The sequence below is a fragment of the Tribolium madens genome, unplaced genomic scaffold (assembly GCF_015345945.1).
Source record: "Tribolium madens isolate multiple individuals breed KSU strain unplaced genomic scaffold, Tmad_KSU_1.1 Scaffold_7;HRSCAF=85;Tcas5.2_LG10, whole genome shotgun sequence".
NCBI classification, from domain to species: Eukaryota; Metazoa; Arthropoda; class Insecta; order Coleoptera; family Tenebrionidae; genus Tribolium; species Tribolium madens.
Window position 1 is genome coordinate 1,388,405 of NW_025401050.1, and position 22,212 is coordinate 1,410,616.

Consider the following 22,212-nt stretch of genomic DNA (forward strand, 5'->3'; position numbering starts at 1 on the left):
CAGACAACGGCCCCATTCCCTTTTCTCCCCTCTACTCGTTAGTTGAGGGTAGGGAAAGTGAAAGTCGGAAAATTAGTATATAAGGCATTACCATTGTTAAATTAGTTAGTTTTATTCTCACCTGAGGATGACCACTTTGTGGTCGAAACGCGTTGTGCTATTATAATAAAAGTTTGGTGTGACGGGCTAATCGTGTTTTTGTTCATCGTTTCCATACCAAAAATGTTGAAAAAATTCTATCTATAAAAATTTTGAAGTTATGAGGATTTAAATTTTATTTCTGTTGGAAAAATAATTTTCCAAGTTTTTTTTTGCTTCAGGCTATTGGAAGAGGATACAAAAAAGCTCTATCCTAAATTGTAACTCTGTTTAATGTTATTTGTGGCTTTTATTGGCATTTTTTTTACTTTTACTAAATAATTATAAAAAAAACATATACAATATCATCAGTGTCATTAAATAGACATGAAAACATGTCAAATGTCAAAAACTAATTGTCAAAATTTTTTGACAGATAGGATATTTTAAATTTTAAAACATTTTTTCATGTTCCTGGTATCTTATCTTACTTAAAAATGTTTGTTGGGGTGCGGGTTCTGGGGCACCCTGTATACAAATGCGCCAGAATTCGCACCCCAGAGAAAAATGCCATGTAAGATAAAATACCAGGAATATGGAAAAAATGTTAAAAATTTCTATATACAAAAATTTCGATGTAATGAGAGTTTAAAATTTGCGCTTTGGCTCTATTTATTTCTGTTGGAAAAATAATTTTCCAAGTTTTTTTTTGCTACAGGCTATTAGAAGAGGAAACAAGGAAACTGTTTTTTAAATTGTAACTATGTTTAACATTATTTCGTGGCTTTTATTGGCAAAATTTTTGTATCTTTACTAAATAATTATAAAAAATCTTCTCTAGTTTGTTCACCCTTTCAAAAGTACAACGTTTTTAGTTAATAAGTGATTAAGATAGATAAACTAGAATCATAATCATGCCGTCTCTTGATAGAACAAATAATAATTGTTTCTGAAAAACTACAGTTTATGACTATTAATGAAAGTGATTAGTTTGACAACTACTGACATGGGTTTCTAAAAATTAAATGTGCATTTTTTGGATCCAGTGTTTTATGACTTTTGTATATTTGGGTGCGTACATAAGGCGCAAGCCTCGTAAAGTTGTGTGAAACACCCTGTACTAGTGATTGTAAATAAAAATATTTGCATTTTTTTTATAAAACATTAGAATAGAGCACAATGGGAAAATTGACATTTCCTTTCATTTAAAAAATATTCTATTAGAAGTTAAAAATTACTTGTAGTATAAATAGCTGTATCTAGAATGAAAATAATGTGTATACCACCCCTCAAGACTAGTACACAAACACATAAAAACCAGTCTTTTTTTTTCAAGTATATTTCTTTACAATCTTAAAAAAATATACAGTTTGAGCAATTTACAACAGGTTCCTTGTAGCACAATTAAATATATTTGATCCAGTCTTCAACAACACCTTTATATTTCTCCAACCATTTGATATTATTTGCGACAGTTTCCAACGCTTGTTGTCGTGCGGCAGCACCAGCACCGGCTTCTGGGTATTTAGCAAAGAAGGATTTCATCTAAAAATAAAAATAAAGCCTGGAAATCATTCACAAATTAAAAAAATACCTCATCAACTTTCAGATTAGTTGAAAATCGGTTAGTTATAGCTGGAATCAACCGTCCCAAGTATCGGTCGTTCAGGGTAAACCGATCCACTAAATAGGGCCAATTTTCACTAAAAAAAATAATTTAAGTTATGTTTTTTTATTATTTTGATGTTAAATACCGGACATAATCCCAAATAATTGGAGTCCCAACAGGATTTCCTGAAATATATTGTAACAAAGTGAAGTAATCTTGACTTCTGACATAAGTTTCATCTTTGGCTAAATCAATAAATCTAGAAGAAGAACTTGCAAACAAAATCAACCAATCACAAGACTTACTTGGTCAAAAGTGAGGGATTTCGCACATTGGCTAAACCATTCATTAATTTAAGTTTTTCATTCGCATCAGACTCGTTCGCAAAAAGATCAAAAACTTTATTCCACGTAATTTCATCAGCCGTCACCATCCCTAAAAAGCCAACAAAATAATAAAAAAAAAAATTAAAAAGTAAAAATTTCTACCAAATTTATAAACAACCGCTCTCAAATTGGGCGAAATCTCAAACGAATTATCATCAATCCATTGTGCAAAAATACTTTTAGCCTCATTTAAGGCCTCATCGTAATCCATAACACAGGCAAGATTCAAAACAACCACTCGTGCCAACCTACAAATCAGAATTTAGTAACTTTCGACACAGTCAAGTTGGTATTACTTCTCCAAATGGCCTTCACTGTCATCACTATCGTCCCAAGTCAATTTCTCATAAGCTGGTTTCAACAAATTGGTGACATAAGTCTGGAACAAATATTCAATCGAGTCAAAAATTACAAAAAACTCACCTTAAAATCGGAATCCAGTCTTGAATTTTGCAAATATTTGGCGATTTGTTGCAACTGTGAAGAGGCGACTCCCCAAGGGATGTAATTAGTTTCATTAACTAGATATTTTGTCATAGTTAAAGGAATTTCGTAGCTTAAATCGCCCGATTGTGCTATACTGAAACTCTCTTCAAGTAAATGAGTTCGATCGGCGATTGACAATGACTCTATGTTTTCAATAAGTGTTCTCCAATCGTTTTCTGCATAGTTAACGCGGTAATAACCGATCTGACTTGGGTTAAATTTGATCCATTTAGCATTAATTGGTTTTTCAATTACCACTAGAAAAATAAAATTAAAAAAAAAATAGAACGTGAATCAACACTCTTACATCTATCCGATTTGTAATTAAACCAATGGATTTGATCCGATTCTCCCAAATCTGTAATAAATTTCACCGGAACGCTCCACTTGTAGCTAAAATTTTAAAAATTTCTGATCAAAAAAGTATGTGATTTTGAAATCATGTTGGCAACATTGAATAAAAATGGTCCGAGCCCGGCCACCGCCAGAACGAATAAAATTTATTTAAACGAGGACCCTCGGCTACATTGCGAGGTCAGCTAATTAATTAAAAAGAAAGTTACAAACTTTACTAATTTTTAATCATAATAATCAGGCGGTAACTTCAATGCTGCCAACTTAATTTCTAAGTAATAAAATTCTAAATTTTAATGTGTTTGATTTTGGTCCACGGACGTAAGGAATTTTTTTTTAGTTAAGTTAATGCATTGGCCGGATGGCATGTTTGTTTATCTTCAATATGCTTTCTTCATATTCTCTTTACGACAATTTGTCGCTAAGATATCTGTCTTTGAAAAAGGAGCCTCTTGTCTTTGATCATCGATATCTCAAAAACTGATGACCACAGAATATAAGGGTAGTGTCAAAACCTGGAATAAATGTCTTATAAGATCCTTTTATGATTTTTTGGAAAATATTTTTTGTCACCTTTAACACTGATTTAAAGGAAAGAGAAAAAAGTAAGTTTTTGCGTTGTTTTAGTAAATCTACCGCGTATTCGCTAATATTGATGGGGATACTAATATTTTTAGGTGTTTTTACAGCTTAAAGTATCCCCCACAGCCCTGTTAATTTTTAAATCGATCCATCAAACCGTTTTCTCGTACCGATTGATCAAAGTTTTGCAAAAGAATTAAAGGAACAATTGCACATGTTGTTTCTGAACATTGCCTAATCTTCGTCAAAATAAAAAAATTAAACAAAAATTGTTTTTTGTTTTTTCTTTATTAAATTTGTAAAAACATTAAAGAAACAATACTGCTTAATTTTTGAAAAAAAAAAGAAAACAATGTTTTAGATTTTTTTTAAATTTGCAAAAAAAATTCAAGAAACAATACTGATTAATTTTTGAAAAAAAAATCAAAAATATTTTTTTGAATTCTTGTTTCAATTTTTTTTTAAATTTAACTAGTGTCAAATTGTAAAAGAAAACTAAAAAAATTCTCATCTTGACGAAGATTAAACGATGTTCAGAAACAATATGTACAATTGTTCCTTTAAATCTTTTGCAAAACTTTTGATCAATCGGTCAAAAAAAATGATTTGATGGATCGATTTAAAAATTAGCAGGGTTGTGAGGAATACTTTGAGCTGTGAAAACATCTAAAAACATTTACTAAAACAATTCAAAAACTTACTTTTTTCTCTTTTCTTAAAATCAATGTTAAAGGTGAAAAAAAAAATATTTTCCAAAAAATCATAAGAGGATCTTATAAAACATTTAGTTTATGACAGTTTATGACACTACTATTATATTTTCTGTGTAGTCTTTGGTTGCTGAGATATCGATGATCAAAGACAAGAGGATCCTTTTTCATTCAAAGTCAGATACCTCAGCGACAAATTAACGTAAAGAGAATACAAAGAAAGCATATTAAAGGTAAACAAACTGCTATCCGGCCTATGCATTGACTCAACTAAAAAAAAAAATCCCCTCGTCCGTGGGCCAAAAACAAAAACATAAAAATTTATTATTTTTTTTCTCGCGCTATTACTTAGAATTGTGTGATAACCGTAGCAAAGAAAAAATATTTGCTAAAAGATCTGAAAACTAAAAACTCAAAGCTTTAAAATGTTTTTTTAAATGTAGATACGACCATTTTTTGATGAGTTACAGCCTTTCAAAAATCACCAAAAAATTTAGGAAAATTATTTGTTCTTTTAATTTTTTGGAGTAGTTTCGTTGGTAAACTGGTTTGTTATTCGGAAATGAAAACTTACTTCAAAGGTGAGCTTTTCTGTGTGTTTGCAGTCTCATAATCCTTCAAAAACCGTTTCTGTGTGAACGTATAAGTGTTCCCCTCGACTTTGGCTTCTAATATCGGATAACCCATTTGTACGGTAAAGGTATTCATAAATTCGGTAACATTTAATGTATCACCCACCACATCTTGTATCTCATCCCACAAGTCTTGTGTAACAGCATTACCATATGCATGTTTCTTTAAATAATTAGTTACGCCTTTTTGGAACGTGGCTGGTGTAACAACTGACTCTAACATTCTTAATACCGATGCACCCTAGAAGCAATTTTGAAACAAATAAATGAATTTAAAAACGACTCACTTTGTTGTACGAAACAGAATCAAACACTTCAGTGATTTGATCAGGAGTTTCAACTGTTTGAATGATTGGATGGGACCCTTGTGTTGCGTCGAGTGACAAAATTGAATGAAGTGTGTTGATGAGGAATTGGTCCATCTAAAATTATTTTTTTTAGTTCTGATATTGACACCAAAATTAAGTTGGCAACACGGAATAATCTTACATTTACAATCTCTCTATAATTTTATTCAATGTTGCCAACATTATTAAAAGAATTTTTAAATTTCAATTCGTAAAAAATAATAAATTGTTTTCGCTCTTCGTACCATTTGCCATTCCGGTGTGATGTGTTCGATTCCTTTATCGGCAATGTACGTTGCAAAACCTTCGTTTAGCCATAAATTATTCCACCAATCCATCGTGACTAAAATCGGCACGAAATGTTACACGAACTTTGTTTTTTGTGCTTTTTTTGAGTTATTTACCTAGATTTCCAAACCAGCTATGTGCAAGTTCGTGAGCTACTACTTCCGCTACTCTTTGTTTGTTACTGGCCGAATGTGTTTTATTGTTGTATAAAAGAGCGGTTTCTCGATAGGTCACGAGACCCCAGTGTTCCATAGCACCGGATACAAAATCGGGAATCGCTACCATGTCTAGAAAATTATTAAAAAAAAAGTAAATATGGCAAATTAATTTCAGATTGTTGAATTGCAGATAATTGTAGATTGTTTTGTAAAATTTAAAAGTCAACAACTGTAGTTTCAACATGCAAAAATGTAGTTTCTCAATTGTTTTGGAATCAGAACCTTCTTCTGTTTTAACCAAACTTTTGTTTTAACAAAATAAAATAAAAATCTAGGGTCGTTAAAAATCTTCACCTTTTTTATAATTAATAAACGTGTTAAAAATAATATATCGGATTTGTTTTTATAATAAGGTTCATTTATTTAAATTTGCGCCCTGGTAGTATAAATGTTCATTTCAATTTTTTAATTTGCAATCAGAGTGACCTGAAATTTTAGAATTATGAACACTACAAAAACATGTCACATTTTAAATCTTTTGTCTTTATTTTATTCAATGTAGCAAATTTAATTTTAGAATCGCACGCTACTCTGATTAGAAATTTTATGTAAATTTAAATTTTAACGGTATAAAATCAGTAGTAGAGATAAACAATAGGCATAATTCATCCTCCTGATAATGCCAATTTTATTAGCAAAACACAAATCGATTTTTTGAAAAAATTTAGTGTTTTTAGATTTCTTTTGATTCTATTACTTACCATTTAAAAAATGTAACATGGAACATGAATCCCCTATCTTTGAGAATATACTTGTATCTAATTATTGCTAAAATGTTGGTTAATAAAAAAAAATAACAATGTGGAAATGTGGAAAAAAGGTTTAAAAAATTCTGTCAAAAAATTTTGACATTTATTTTTTGAAATTTGACATTTTTTTATGTTTATTTAATGATACTGATGACCTTGTATATGTTTTTTTACAATTACTTAGTAAATATACAAAAATTTTGCCAATAAAAGCCACAAATAATATTAAAGAGAATTACAATTTAAAACACAGCGTTTTTGTTTCCTCTTCTAATAGCCTGTAGCAAAAAAAAACTTGGAAAATTATTTTTCCAACAGAAATAAATAGAGTCAAAGTGCAAAATTTAAACCCTCATAACTTGGAAGTTTTTATAGATAATTTTTTTTTAACATTTTTTTCCATGTTTCTGGTATCTTACCTAATATGGTATTTTTCTCTGGGGCGTGAGTTCTGGCGCATACATATTCATTTGAATTGTATGTAATTACGGTTCTTTAAAAAAAATACGGATTAACTCAACTAAAATTTTGTCATCGAATTCGTCTTACGGATAAACAAAAAATTAAATTTTATAAAACCAGTTTGTCACACCTTAAGATTCTAGAGTCCTAGACCTTTTAGATTCCAAAAACGAAAAACCATCCGTAGGAAAAATATCAATTCTTTTGTCTATTCACTTATGATGATGTAAAAATATGTTTAGAATTTAATTTTCCACAGAAAATGTACTTTAAAGCAACTAAAACTAATGAGCCTTCTTAATTTTTTGTATATGCTTTAAAAACACCAGAAACATTTGTGTTCTCTCTTGAACTTAAACACTTTTGCAAGAAAATGAATGAACAAATAAATGAATGTAAAATTGACACCAACACCATCTTATTTCACGAAATTCTAAAGTTAAAAACAATAAAAAAATCTCTCAACAGGGAATAAAGTGACCTGTTTTTTGACTCATTTCTGGTACTTTATACCGATTTTTACTCTTAAAATAAAATGAAATTGAATAAATTAAATCTTTTGAATGTTTCTAGAGATAAACAAACTCCTTGATACTGATTTTTACTCTTAAAATTGTAATTGAATGAATTGAACATTCTGACAAATTATTTTACATTTAAAAAATGTATCATTTTCTTATGTTATTACAAATTTAGTCTGTTGAGGGAAAAGTTTTGTACGCATTTCTGGAATAAACATCGTTAATCCTTTGAATAAAAATGTCCTCGGCTGTCTTCGGTTGCCTATGGTATTACCTACATTTTTGTAACAAAAAAAAAACGTTAAACATTCGTCAAAAGATGATAATATTGATAATACGATAAAAAAAGTAAAGTTTAAATTACAAATAAACAAAAATATAATAAAATATTATTTACAATGGCACATTGTAGTTTACAATTTTCATCTAAAATTTTGTTTATATCCATAATCGGTTAGGTCTTCCTCAATAAAAATATTTTCAAGATGGCGACACTTCCGGTTACATCGGAAGTGGGTATCATCTTCGTTATTTTAAATAGAAAGCTGTTTTTTATTACGTTTTTGGATTACTTAAGTGATTTTCAGAAACCTTGCCTATACTTAAGTTTAACCGTTTTCAAAAAATTTAGACTTTTTTTGATTTTTTCGGATTTGCACCTTCCTATCCAAAAATAGATAACTCTATCATTTTTTATTATTTTGAAATCTTATTTGGAGATATAAGATATATATAAAGGTTAGATCTTTCCTTTGGTGTATCTATAATTGAAAAAATAATTGACAAACTTATGTTTTTTAAAATAGTAAACCCCAATTTTTTTCTTCACTAAATGAAGGAGAATTTAATTCTGCATCAACATTCCCATTAAACATTATGTAAAGATTAAATTACTGTCCAATAAAACCTAAGTTATAGAACAGCTTTACTTTCGTTTCAATACTTACCTAATTTTGGTAATGGATAGGGTATATCAAAATATTTTATATAATATTCTATAACTTGTTTTCCAACTTCTCCCGCATAAGTCGTCTTCTCTAATTGATGCGGACTTGCATAGACCCTGAAAGGAACTTCGTTTCCACCGTTTTGAAACGTTGTATTTGTGTATTGAAAATCTGACACGATAAAACATGATAGATAAGTGGACATTGGTACTGTTTCATTGAAATGTACCATAACACCTTCAGGAACGATTTCTTCACTCTGATAAAAGTGAATCAAAGTGTTATTTGACAAATCGACTTACAATCTGATACCTACATGTTGTGGATTGTTGGATAAAGCTATGTATTCAGGATCGTTGGGTTTTAAAAGATGAACCTTGTAACTGGCTTTTAAGTTGGGTTCGTCGAAACAAGGGAAGGCTTGACGAGCGTAGGTAGGTTCGAATTTTGAGGTGGCCATGTATCTGCAAGGAAATAGTACATTACAAGCGAGGTGGTAAATATGACATTACCCCGAGTGCTCATGTGCAAGGTGATTCTTTTTTCTCTACATTAGAATTTTTTTAACTTCTAATGCAGATAGAAATTTGAAATTTTGTACACAACCCAAATAGACCAGTCTGAGTTCAACTAAATTATTTTCAAAATGGCTGAACTTCCGGAACTATGAGAAATTGGCGCCAACTTTAAAATTTTAAATGGTAACCAGTTATTTTGATTGCATTTTTGTATTCTCCTCTTCAAACAGAGTAAAATGTACCTAGTTGTTAGTACTCTGTCACAGTTTTTGACAAATGTCATTTTTTTGTCAAAATTTTCATTTGCAGGGGTTCATTCAAAACATTACAGCTCTTGAATCCTTTGTGGTCAGTGAATATTTTTTTTGCAAAACCAAAAGTTTGAAGAGTTTTCTAAAATTTTCAAAATTGTCGACTGCCAAATTACAAAGCTAGTATAATTTTTTGAAAATGAGCTATAACTCAGTTTTTTCAAATCAAATGACTCTATTTTCTCAACGGCAATAGAAAGTACATCAATTTATGGAACGACTTTTATCAACATATCCTATATCCATCTCTTACAGTTTTTGAAATAATCTCGAAAATTAAGTTTTTGTTTTTTATTTTTATAGTTAATCACGAAAGCTTTTGAAAAATACAATAAAGCTAAGCCATAATTAATACAGATGTTCGATATGTTCACCATTTTCAAACAGTCGAAAACTCGATGGTGAACTGATTGAGTGGCTTCCATTATTTCATTTGGTTGAAGATTATTAAATGCCGCCTCAATCCTTTGCCTCAATTCTTCGTAATTTCGGATGGGTGTTGTGTAGACTAAATCTTTAGTACGTGATTAACAATAAAAATAAAAAACAAAAACACGTTTTTGTGATTATTTCAAAAATTGTAAGAGATGGGTATAGGATATGTTGACAAAAGTCCTTCAACAAATCGATGTACTTTCGATTGCCATTGAGAAAATAGAGTCATTTTATTTGAAACAAACTGAGTCACAGTAATCACTTAAAAAAAAAACTTATTAGCTTTGCAATTTGACAGTTGAAAATTTTGAAAATTTTGGAAAACTCTTCGAACTTTTAATTATCAAATGCGAAAAAAATTATTCACTATTACAAAAGTTTCAAGAGCTGTGATATTGTAAATGAAGTTCTGCAAATGAAAACTGTGACCAAAAAATTGAGATATGTCAAAAATATGACAGATAAGTACTAACAACTAGGTACATTTTACTCAGTTTGAAGAAGGAAACTCAGAAATGCAATAAAAATAAGTGGTTAACATTTAAAATTACAAAGTTGGCGCCAATTTCTTGTAGTTCCGAAAGTTCAGCCATTCCGAAAATAATTTATTTGAACTTAGACTGGTCGATTTAGGTTCTGTACAAAATTTCAAATTTCTATCTGCATTAGAAGCTAAAAAGTTTTTAATGTAGGCCCTACAAGAATCACCCTGTATACGATCGAGAAGCGCCAGCCTCGAGATCGGATAGAGCACAAAAGGTAAAGACATTACCACCGAGGTTTGTATACTATTTTATTCACAATCACATTATTTTTAATTAAAAATTTAAATAAAATAAAATTCTAACAAAAGTTGAGGCACAAATGTGGTGGGCCATACAAACAAATCGCGTTCGCGATTTTTGACATTTAAGAAAAGTCAAATAATTATACAAGACGATAAAGAAATTGTTTATCTACGAGTGGAAAGTTAAGTTTACTAGCGACGAAGTCACGAGTAGATAAACAATTTCTTTATCGTTGTGTATAGTATTTCGTTTTATTTTCTACTCACCTACCAGAATTTCTAGAATATAAACAGTAAATAAAAATTACTTTATTTCACTAGACGATAAAAGACTACTTTATGTACTGAAATTAGTTGATAAAAGCACTCTTTAACATTGAGTACAAAATAAATTATATTAAAATAATGTGTGACAATATTAAAATTGTTGAAATAAGCAATGTACTCCTCCAGAAGGAAGGAAAGTTGCTTCAGAAGCAATTGAAAATTTATTACCCGAGAAAAGTAAAGGCCGCTACAGAGCTGGTGTTCGGCTCAAGGAATCCAAGACTTGACTTCGGAGTGTTGGGCTTGCTTATTTTTGCGACTAAGCAATGGGCAACATACTGAATGTTGCGATCAACAATCAGTATTAAATAAAATATTGAATTTTCAAAATTTCCCAAACTGAAGCCTTATCTAAAAAAACAGAGTGTAGGTTATAAACCTAAAAAGTCGAGCACTTTTTCCGAGATCAATATTGATTTATTTCTGAAGAGCGCCCCCTTAAATTTTTTTCCCCAAAAAGTAGTTATTGCAGTTAATTCATAGGGGCCATTTAATTAATTGCAAAGTTGGCAGCCCCTAGCCCGCCACCTCTAGAGTGTGGGTTGTGTCAATGTTGCAAGCAGAAGTAACTAAATTGTGTAAACAATTGTGACAATGCAATACATGTTATATATGACGTATTTATTGTCATTTTTGATAGATATTTATGTCCCTAAAAAAACAATTGGATGTTTAAAGTCGGATTTACACAACTCAATTTTTATAAATTTACACATCAGGGAAGTGGCCACTATGAATTGACCGCGACTTTATCAAACAGTTTAATTTAATAATTTCTAGGTGGCTTTGATACTGGGAATTTCAGCAACTTGTCAAACTGACAAGCTTTTTAAAATGAATATTGATCATATAAATTTTCTGGACGACAATCAAGTCAGTGTTTCTATTCCAGACACGAAGACATCATTCCAGAGCAATTATTATTTCAAATTATGAATGGGTAACAATATTAAAACAATATAAAAACCTATGACAGAATATAAATAAACAACAGCAGATTGTTTATGCAAATCAGATATAACAAAATGACAAAACAGCCTTTTGGACACAACTCAATTGCAATGTTTCCGAAAAAAACTGCAACATACTTAAAAGATCCATTTTTGACAAGTTTTACAGGCCATTGTTTTAGAAGAACTGCGGGTACATTACTCGCTGATAGTGGTGGTGATACAGTTAAAGAGATTAGGCCGCTACAAATCAAGTGTAGTGGCCGAAGGATTTGTTGATAATTTAATAATAGGTCAAGAAAGTCTCAAATATGTTGTCAGACATAAACACCTGTAGCCCAGCATATCCCTGGAATTTAATACAGGTGCGCCAGAACTCGAGCCCCTGAGAAAAATTTCAAGTTAGGAACATGGAAAAAATGTTTAAAAAATTCGCTGTCAAGAAATTTTGAACATTTATTTTTTGACATTTGACATTTTTTAAGTCTGTTTAATGTTACTAACGATCTTATATATGGTTTTTTACAATTATTTAGTAAAGGTACAAAAATTTTGCCAATAAAAGCCACAAATAACATTGAACAGAGTCACCATTTAGGATACAGCTTCCTTGTTTCCTCTTCTAATAACCTATAGCAAAAAACCTTAAAAAATATTTTTCCAACAGAAATAAATAGTGTTAAAGTGCAAAATATAAACTCTCATAACTTCGGAATTTTTATAGATACATTTTTTTAAACATTTTTTCCATTTTCCTGGTATCTTACTTTATATGTCATTTTTCTCTGGGGCGCGAGTTCTGGCGCACCTGTATAGTATCCAACAAACAAGTGAAAGATACAATTTCACTTGTTGTACATGCCACTAGAAGTGCAAATGTAGTACTAACATAAACAGTGACAATAAGTGATTACTGATTACTTACGGAACTGACACTACCTAGCATTATATTTTTTGTGTTCATTTTTTTATAAACTAAAATAAAGTTGCTTTTTCCTTTCTATTACTAATTACTACGAAATTAATATTTTCACACATGTATTGTTTCTAACTTGGATCTTTTTGATCATTTTTTTGATGATAAAGATCACGTCGGCACATTAACGTTGAGGTTACGAACGTCAACGGACCATGAAATTATGTTAGAATTTAAATCTTACAGTGCATTAAATTAATCTCACCAAAATAATATGCGTAACTTGACAATTTGAAAAAAAAAAAATTCTCGGTATTTTTGCAGACTCAACGTCGACAATCCTGCATATTACCGCCTTTAACAGGTTAGTACATTGGTGATTGTGAATAAAAATATTTTGTAACTGTGTAGTGAAAAATAAACCATAAAAACAAAAAATGTGATTTTGTTGCAATGTGCTCCTTATTTCATTATTTTTCACAATTAGAAAAGTAGTTACCTACTTTATTACAAATTTTGTAATATCAGTTACGATACCGTTATTTATTATTATATTGTACATAATAATCGATATTATTGACTTACTTACTTATTCAATTATCCTTAATAGTTGTAATAAATTGGTAATAAAATCGTTAAGTTTTACTCGATGTTGTAACGGTATATATACTAATAAATTTTAATCATATTCTTTTCATTCATAGTTTTCAAGGTTCACTCGTTAGCCATAACAAGAATAAAGTTACGACAGTTGGTTTACCTTGCAGTGAATCAGTGGATTTAATATCAGATATAAATTAATATTTGCAGTTAATGTAACATTTCTACATTAGTTGTCGATGTCGTAATAAAAAATCGTTTTTTTTTAAATAACTACTCTCACTAAATTTATACTTACAAAAAATTTAGTAATTTAAGGTACAAATAATTAAAAAATTAGTAATTACTAATTACAAACATGCAATAATAATACAAACTTTTGATTTCTCTGCCAGCGGAAAACTTAAAAATAATTTATTTTGTTTTAACGCCGTGATCGAAAAAGCTTCACTTCCTCGATCACTTTTACTTTTTTAGAAAAAAATTTAAAATATTATTGTAATCTTTATATAAGTTTTAATATAATATAAGTTAATATAAGTTTTGTGTAAGAACACTTTATTCCCTGTACCTCCCTTGAACCTCATAAACTTGCACTTTGTATCAACGATGGAATTCTTTTATTATAATTATAATTTATATAATTTTCTTATTTTCAGAATAGTTTAATTTTTTTGTGAAGACCCATTTAGTGAAAAATTTACTATACGGTACCGATATGTCTTACATCACTAGTTCCAGTCGACTTAAAATTCGGAGAGATTGATTCTAAAGTGCAATGGAATCTCATCAAGTTGAATATAATTGATTTACCGTGTGCTTTTTATTCTATGAAAGCTAATAACAAAAAGAGTATTAATAATTGAAAGACAATAAAACAAAAATTTATATTGCAAAGACAAATAAATAAGAGACAAGTCGTAAGATTATAAAAATAAAAAAATGTATCCAAACATAATCACCAAAATACTATCCACGGTGATTCGAAAGGGTAGTACAATCGTTTCGATAGTGATAGTTTTGAGATTAATTCAATGGTTCAAAAAATCACTCGAGTGAGTGCACGGTTCTTTGGAATCACGCTGTATGCATCAAATGCTTTCATTTCACGTAAATTTTGAATTGATTAATCCGTTTGCTGGAACAAATGACCTGTCTAAGTTCCAGAAAACAGATTTTAGTAAATTATACAGAAATGGGAAAACACTGATAGGGAGTGCTAGTTTTTAAAATAAAAGCAACTCCAATTCTAATTCAACCAAAAATAGTATATTAAAAAACAAGTGTTACAAACACTCTCGGCACTGCGTGGCTCGTGTCACAAATGCACGAGTATCACAATGAGAGTGTTTATAACACATGTTTTTTATACTATTTTTTCTATTGAGCGCTTTTTAAATTAAATTTGCAAATAAAAATAGCTCAAACTGCATTAGTTTTGGTGAAATACGTTGATCTAAAACAATTAAATTATTTTGTCATACGAATATAAATAAATATATATATCTAAAACAATTTCTCACTTAAAAACGACAGTATGCATAGTCAGTAATGACAAAATTATTGCAAAAATTGTTTCCAACAGTGTCACAAAGAGCATACATATTGTATAACTTAAAACAGTTGCGCAAAATGCTTATTTAAAATTTTAAATTAAGAGGCAAAGGTAATAAACTTAAAACTTTTAAAAATAGTTTTTCCAAAGCAAAATGGATTGACCCCAATGCCTTCGCCTCCCTAATTAGAGTACAAAATCTTTGATAACACCAATAAATTTGGCTTCAAAAAAGTACTCCGAATGCATAATTTTGTAAATTTATGACCACGAAAATTTGTCATATTCTTCATCCCAGATTGTAAAAAAATTGCAATTTATTTATTTCGTCTTCAGTTTTTTTTGCCCCCGAGTCGATTTTAATTAATCAAGATTATACAAATCATTTATTGATGTCATTTGGAAGAACAGATAACAAACTACAATTTTTACAGTAATTTTTCTTTATAACAAATCATCGTTCCGTCACTCATAATAACTCCCCATAACCATAAATAAATGGTTTTGTGTCTGTGGTTGATTTCAATTTGTATTGAGTGACGATAAATAATTTTCAATTCAGTTACTGTTTATTATTCAATACCTGATTTTTTTTTAATTTAGTTTAACCATTTCCTAAACGACCTAAGAAAAAAAAACAAAAAACATTTATGAATACAAGATTAACTACGTTTTCCAAATAACAATAACCAAATTACATTTTGAAATAAAATTACTTTTTGATAGAGCTTCATGAGTAGAGATAGAAGATATGAGACTATTAATTTTTATATCTTCTACGTTATTCCATGTTGCAAACTCCAGACTCAAGAATACTTTGATCGAAATATTGAACGCATAATTATTCTATTTTTAAATGACAAAATTTAATATTGTCAATTCAAACAGCCATTCCTAATCACCCGGTATTATTATTTTATACCGGGACATTTTTTAAAATTTTTAACATAGTCCCTACGTAATTGATTGCGGTGCCTCGCAGTAATACTCTATAAGTATTAGTACAGTAATCTGTCCTTTTTTTAAATTAAAAAAAATCGAGGAACGTATTCAAGTTTTGTTTAAAAAAAACGTTACCTATTTGACTTATATGCAATGCTGTAAAAATAATTTAAAACAACATTACATGTTTGAAGATTTTAATTGCAGTGTTGTTAAATTACTAAAAATGTTTAGCAAAATTTTTAAAATATACGCTTTCATTCGTCAAAAATCTGCGTACGATTTTAACATCATGCATTGATAGCCAATTTCAAAATATGTAACACTAATAATTTATAAAAACTTCTCAAAAAAAAAGGAAACAAGTTTTTAATATAGTGGCAACTTATGCAAACATGTAAAATAATTTACTATTTATAAATCACAACTTTAACAAGTAAGAGTAAAAGTAAATAACATTAATGGAAGCATTAACTGTAAATCAATTATTTCCTATAGCCTGTGGCAATGTTTTTGTAAAATGGTATACAGGGTGATTCACGAGGAATAAATAATGAGCCTGAACAAATTTTCGATGCAACCAATATTACATTTTCATAGGTCAGACAGATTTCAAAAATGATTTGTAATAAATATGAAAGCATAGCAAGCATACTACAATTTGTCAGTTTTGATATTAAAATAATGAAAAATAAAAATAATTTAGATACTAACACAATAATGGGTATTATTAAAATAAGATTTACGAAAGACATCCATTCAAGCTTCACCCAGTGGTTCCCTTCGCTTTGATAACCCGATTTGCTCAAAAACTAACATAAACAAAAATCATGTCAGTCTTCTCATCATTGGAGTAAGTCTTCATTTTGCTCAGTTTATAATAAATTTATAGCGTTTGTAAAAAATGACAATGATGATGATTGATAATAATAGGCCTCGTGGATTCAAATTTTTTTTTAAAGTGTCCAAAACAACTTGCGAAAATGTAATGGTGGTTGCAACGAGAATTTGATCAGGCTCATTATTCTTCGTGAATCACCCTGTATATGTATAATGAGGCAAAAACTCTTAAATAATTATTTTAAAACATAAATAACTGTAAAAGGTCAATATAAATTTATTAATTTGAAATACTAATACCACAAATACTAAGTTACAACCCCATTAAATGTCAAACACGTAATTTGCTTGCACGGCAACTGCGTCAATGCATCGACTTCGTTAGAAAAAAAATTGAACAGTTTTTTGCTTGTCTTAGATAAAATGAATAAAAAATTTCCATTCATTCCACAACCTACTTTATTTAATTTAATTTTCTAATTGCCTAGAGACAAAAGTTAGTTATAAATAATAGAAAGACAATTTAACGAAGAATTAAAAAATAATAAAATATACAGGATGTTCCATTTAACGAACTGAAAGTGATGTCACTTCCGATGAAACAGGAAGCAGCATTGATTGGGCATCTATGTCAAACAATAGATGACAAGAAACTGTGCAACTTGTTAGGTATAAGAAGTATTGTCATATTTCTAAGAATAATGAAGTTATGGCTTGAGACGTTTTTTATAATCTACCTTGTTCAGGATTATTCACGAGAGGGTTATTTCTGAATAATTTTTTGCAACCCATTATACATATTGCAACAATTTCTTGATTTCAAATCTCGAAAATAATTAACTAAATAATAACTGAATCCACGATATCTGTTATTAATCGAAACTTTAATTTTGGTAATTTTTCACAGTTGCACACAAAATTTTGTATGACACATGGCCGTGAACTATATTTTTTTTATTAGAATAATTATTTATTGATATCGATTCTCATAAAAAAAAGTCCTAGTTCACGGCCTTGTAATATAAATAACTATTTTGTAGTAGTTAGTGATATTAGTATTGTTGGTTACGACAAAAAAAATTCTGAAATAACTCTCTCGTAAATAACCCGGTTTCTGGAAACATATTTAACTGAGAGATAAATTTAAACCTTGGTTAAACTATGGCAACACCAATCAGATCAGCGCTACCTTAGCAACAATATAACGGTTAAATTTTAACTGAAGTTTAATTGTACCAGCAATCGGGCCTTAGTAATCAATTTCGAAAAACAATTTTTAATAAGAAAAATTGCACACGTTATCATGACAGTCAAATTTAATTCTAGAGCTTAGACTAAAAATTTCTCTCAAAAAGTTTTGAAAAGGCATTAATATTTATTTATTTTACTACAGAATATTAGAAAAGGTTTCATTTGTTTTAAGTACAACAAAAGTATGAACATTAAAAGAAAAAAATTACTATGTATTTCTAATAGGTACTATTACGAATTTTAGCTGGTTGTCGATTCAATAAAACCAAATTTTAATCAGTACTTCTTGTTTCATCTAGTAAAAATTTAATTCTAAATGACTTAAAAATTTATTTTATTTTGTACTCAATGTTAAAGAGTGCTTCTATCAACTAATTTCAATAGATAAAAAGTAGTCTTTTATCGTCTAGTGAAATAAAATAATTTGTATCTACTGTCTAGATTTTATCAACTAATTTCAGTAGATAAAGTAGTCTTTTATCGTCTAGTGAAATAAAGTAATTTTTATCTACTGTTTATATTCAAGCAATTCTGGTAGGTGAGTAGAATATAAAACAAAATATTATACACGACGATAAAGATTGTTTTAAATAACTATTTGTATTAAACATGCGAAATGTGTGTGTTTTTCCTTCATTCGAATACGAATTCCGACGCAAAATACAAACAACCTTTTTTCTAAAGCCGACAAAAAAGAATAATGCAGCATTTTTAAATGTATTGTTTTTCTATAATTTAAATATTATCTATTCTACTATTGGTAAATTTCGTAACATATTTCTTTTTCCTCCTCTTCATAATTTATTTGGTTTTTGTCAGATCAGATCAAAATCCTTTGCGTTAGTAATCATTGGTTTAGTTTTTATCCTATGTGTTGGCAATAAAATTTATTAACTAACTGCGTCAACAAAAATTATTTTTTGTTTATGTTTAATGCATAACTGCGCTTACAGAATAAAATACGTCATTTATTAGTGCCACTGATTGTCACAAGTCATAAACAAACAAATAAATAAACTTTTATTAGAATTACAATGCTTTCAGTATTATCACCTACTTATACTTCGATCTCCTCGTACATTAACTTCTACTTGTATTTTTATAAAATTACATAAATTGTAATAACACTAATTTTTTTAATCAATATAAGTTATAATTTTGCTAGTCTTAACAAATTTTTCTATTACGAATTGTGTCTAAATCGCCCGGTAGGTATATGTAAATAATTGGGTAATTTGCATGTTACAATTTCTTACATATTACTCAACATTTATTCAATTTTCGCTCCCTAAGCATAAAATTTTATGCTACTTTTAACTGTAACAAATCTTTTTGTAGAAAGTGAAAACAGAACTTAATTACGTTCTTATGACATAATCAATTAATATCCTAAACAACACCTTCACTTTATTACATGCAAAAAAAAACACTGACGGATATCTCAATTAAAAACCACTTTGTTTCACGCTAAAATAATCTTCTCACAATTACCTTGTCAAGCCGGTGATGTTGTCTACTCGTCTACTCCTATACAAACCAACCATTTTGTTCAACATACTTCCGTTGTACTTGAAATACAAATTATAAATCCCCGGATAAAGAATCTCTCCAGTTTCAACAATCAAAACTTCATCAATGACATTTTCTTCCACATTTTCAACTTCAACACTTTTCCAATCACGCATTAGATGCACCGATTCAATATTCAGGTTTTTGCTATTGACGATGAGGTCGTTCCTAGTTGCCATCACATTTACCGTTATGTTTACCGTTCCCGTGAAACTTCCCGTTTCCAGATCCGGCTTGAGGATGATATCGTAGCTGAGAGGAAAAGTGTTTCGCGGTAATCGCGAATGAACATATTTCGGCACTTCTTTAAACGTTTTAACCACATTTCGTGGCGCAGAATTATACACAATGTGTTTCCCGATGAGGACCAGAGCCGCCAAAAGTGAAGCACACACAATTGCAAGGAAAAGACAACAACTAAGTAACACTCCAAGAGTTTTCCGCGATTTCCGTTTCGGTTTTTCACTGCGCGATTCCGAAGTCATCGTTCATTGGAACATTTCACGTGGTTAGAGACCTGTTTCGAGTGCGTTACTCCGGTGCTGTTGGTCGAGTAATAATGGACAAAAGGTTCGTGAGTGCAGACATTACAGGTGTCTGATTAATATTCAACTGGAATTCTTACGGCGAGTTTCACTGGAGTTATGCGACTTTTGCACGATTTGAATTGCTCGTGGTTTGAGTTATGGGCTTCGGAGACAGATGGAAATGGAAGTAATTGTTTAGGTGATTTAGTGAGTGAGTGAAGGGAGGAGAGAATTAAATTACATTTAAATCAATGTTTTGATATTACGCTTACAACGAATTATGCGCTGACATTATTATTTACAGACCGGAGGAGAATGAGCCATACTAAAATTATTTGAAATATTGCACCTACATAAAATCTATCATCTGTATTTTTCAGCTTTGTTTTTAAGACACATTAAAGTTAAATTGATTTTTTTAATACGCAATACAAACTAAGTTTCATTACTGACTAAAAGGTACTTATTTCCATTACAGTTTGTACCTTTAAAATACAGGTGCGCCAGAACTCGCGCCCCAGAGAAAAATGCCATGTAACGTAGGTATGTAAGATACCAGAAACAAGGAAAAAACCTTTAAAAAATTTTATCTATAAAAAATTCGAAGTTATGATAGTTTGAATTTTGCATTTTGACTCTATTTATTTCTGTTAAAAAAATCATTTTCCAAGTTTTTTTGCTACGTCTTTTAGAAGACGAAACAAGGAAGCTGTATCCTAAATTGTAACTCTGTTTAATATTATTTGTGGTTTTTATTGACATTTTTTTGTTCCTTTACTAAATAATTATAAAAAAAAAAAACATATACAAGATCATCAGTATCATTAAATAGACAAAAAATATTAAATGTCAAAAAATAAATGTAACAGAATTAAAAAAAAAAAAATTTTTCATGTTCTTGGTATCCTATCTTACTTGAAATTTTTCTCTGGAGAGCGAGTTCTGACACACCCTGTATGTATAAAATGTATAAAGTCATATTTTTATTAATATCAAAATTGTTTTATTCTAAAAATTTATAATAAAAATTTGGAGAGCAAAAATTAACTAGAACCATCATCACTGTTTTGGTTTGTTTAGTTTTTAATAGATTATCTCTACTTACCAAAATCAATAAAAAATACACAAAGTTTTGAAGCGTTTGTTAACCGTTTAAGTTTAAAAAGTCTTGGCTAAAATCCTTAAATTAATATAAAAAATTACTGATATCGTAGGCGGCTCAAGAGAAGCAAAAAAAATGGGGCGTTTCATTTAGAAAAATCGAGCTATGTGCACCTATTTGAAGTTTCCCACACTTTACCTTAGATTTTACCCAAGACCTACTATCGTAAAACTCGCTTTTTTTGACCTACCGGCAATTTTTGTGTGGTTTACAGTAGCTTAAAAAATTCAAGTTCACGTTCAAAATTGAACGTGAATTATTTCAACAACAGTGCATCAACGGACTTAATTCGATTTTTGACGATGAAAAACCATTAAAAACTATTGTATACTGGTGGTATATTAAATTCAATTGTGTTTGCTCATTTCGTGAAAATCGTCCAAAATCAGTTGTTCTTTCAAAAAACGTTGATGCTGTGTGTGAAATGATATTGCAAGATCGTTGTGTGACATATCGTGAGATTGAAACATTTTTGGAGATTGTATTGTATTCCACATAATTCGGCAATCGCTTAAAAAAACGGCCGTGTCAAGTTTTCAAAGTAAAAGCTTAAAAAATAAGATCACGGTGCTTTAAAACACGTCTATAACATCATAACATATGACGAATCATGGATCTAGTGCGTATGAGTCCAAAAGTAAACTGCAGTCGCCTGAAAAAGCGGTTGATGCTTTTAAAATGCATGTTTGTTTCTTCACTCGGAGTAGAAAAAGTGTTTTAAAAATTGGTTCAAGCGCATGCATGATCTTCAAGGAAAATATTTTGAAAAATAATAAAGCCGTATACGATGGCTAATTAGTTCTCTTTGTTCTCCAACGTCCCTCTTAAAACTCCCAATACTTCTGTGGGGATTAGCCGAAACACTCTGTATAAAGAGGCTTTTATTGAACGTAAAATAATCGAAAATTTCAAAAGCGACTCAATGTTAGAATCACTTATAATAAACCGGTAGTTATAATCTAATCATTCAAGGTAGATAATAGATAAAACTCATAATAAAATTTAGACAAGCAAAATCTCTCAAATAAAATATTAATATGTCGCAATAAAACTTGGCCAAAAAAAAAAAACAGTTTTCACAAATCTGGATATTTTATTATTTTTGGATTCCTCATTAAATTACATATTGTCTTTTAACAAGCTCACTTCCCAT

At 29.7% G+C, this 22,212-nt stretch overlaps 1 protein-coding gene across 3 annotated transcripts in view; it reads right to left on the reverse strand.

Moving 5' to 3' along the window:
* Window positions 1–1,399: 1,399 nt before the first annotated feature.
* LOC123009496 (glutamyl aminopeptidase-like) overlaps window positions 1,400–22,212 on the reverse strand; it is a 34,964-nt gene continuing 14,151 nt past the window's right edge. For 2 of the 3 annotated variants that reach the window (XM_044405864.1, XM_044405866.1), the window contains 14 exons: window positions 8,686–8,833; window positions 8,370–8,628; window positions 5,589–5,759; window positions 5,430–5,527; window positions 5,125–5,259; window positions 4,780–5,078; window positions 2,867–2,952; window positions 2,497–2,816; window positions 2,370–2,452; window positions 2,176–2,321; window positions 1,993–2,122; window positions 1,833–1,946; window positions 1,673–1,781; window positions 1,400–1,623 (listed from right to left, as the gene is read on the reverse strand). In XM_044405864.1, coding sequence (XP_044261799.1) covers window positions 1,483–1,623; window positions 1,673–1,781; window positions 1,833–1,946; window positions 1,993–2,122; window positions 2,176–2,321; window positions 2,370–2,452; window positions 2,497–2,816; window positions 2,867–2,952; window positions 4,780–5,078; window positions 5,125–5,259; window positions 5,430–5,527; window positions 5,589–5,759; window positions 8,370–8,628; window positions 8,686–8,833 — 2,239 coding nt within the window. In that variant the 3' untranslated portion in view covers window positions 1,400–1,482. Of the gene's footprint in view, window positions 1,624–1,672; window positions 1,782–1,832; window positions 1,947–1,992; window positions 2,123–2,175; window positions 2,322–2,369; window positions 2,453–2,496; window positions 2,817–2,866; window positions 2,953–4,779; window positions 5,079–5,124; window positions 5,260–5,429; window positions 5,528–5,588; window positions 5,760–8,369; window positions 8,629–8,685; window positions 8,834–19,292; window positions 20,016–22,212 lie in introns of those variants that run through there. The other variant, XM_044405865.1, reaches the window with a different exon arrangement.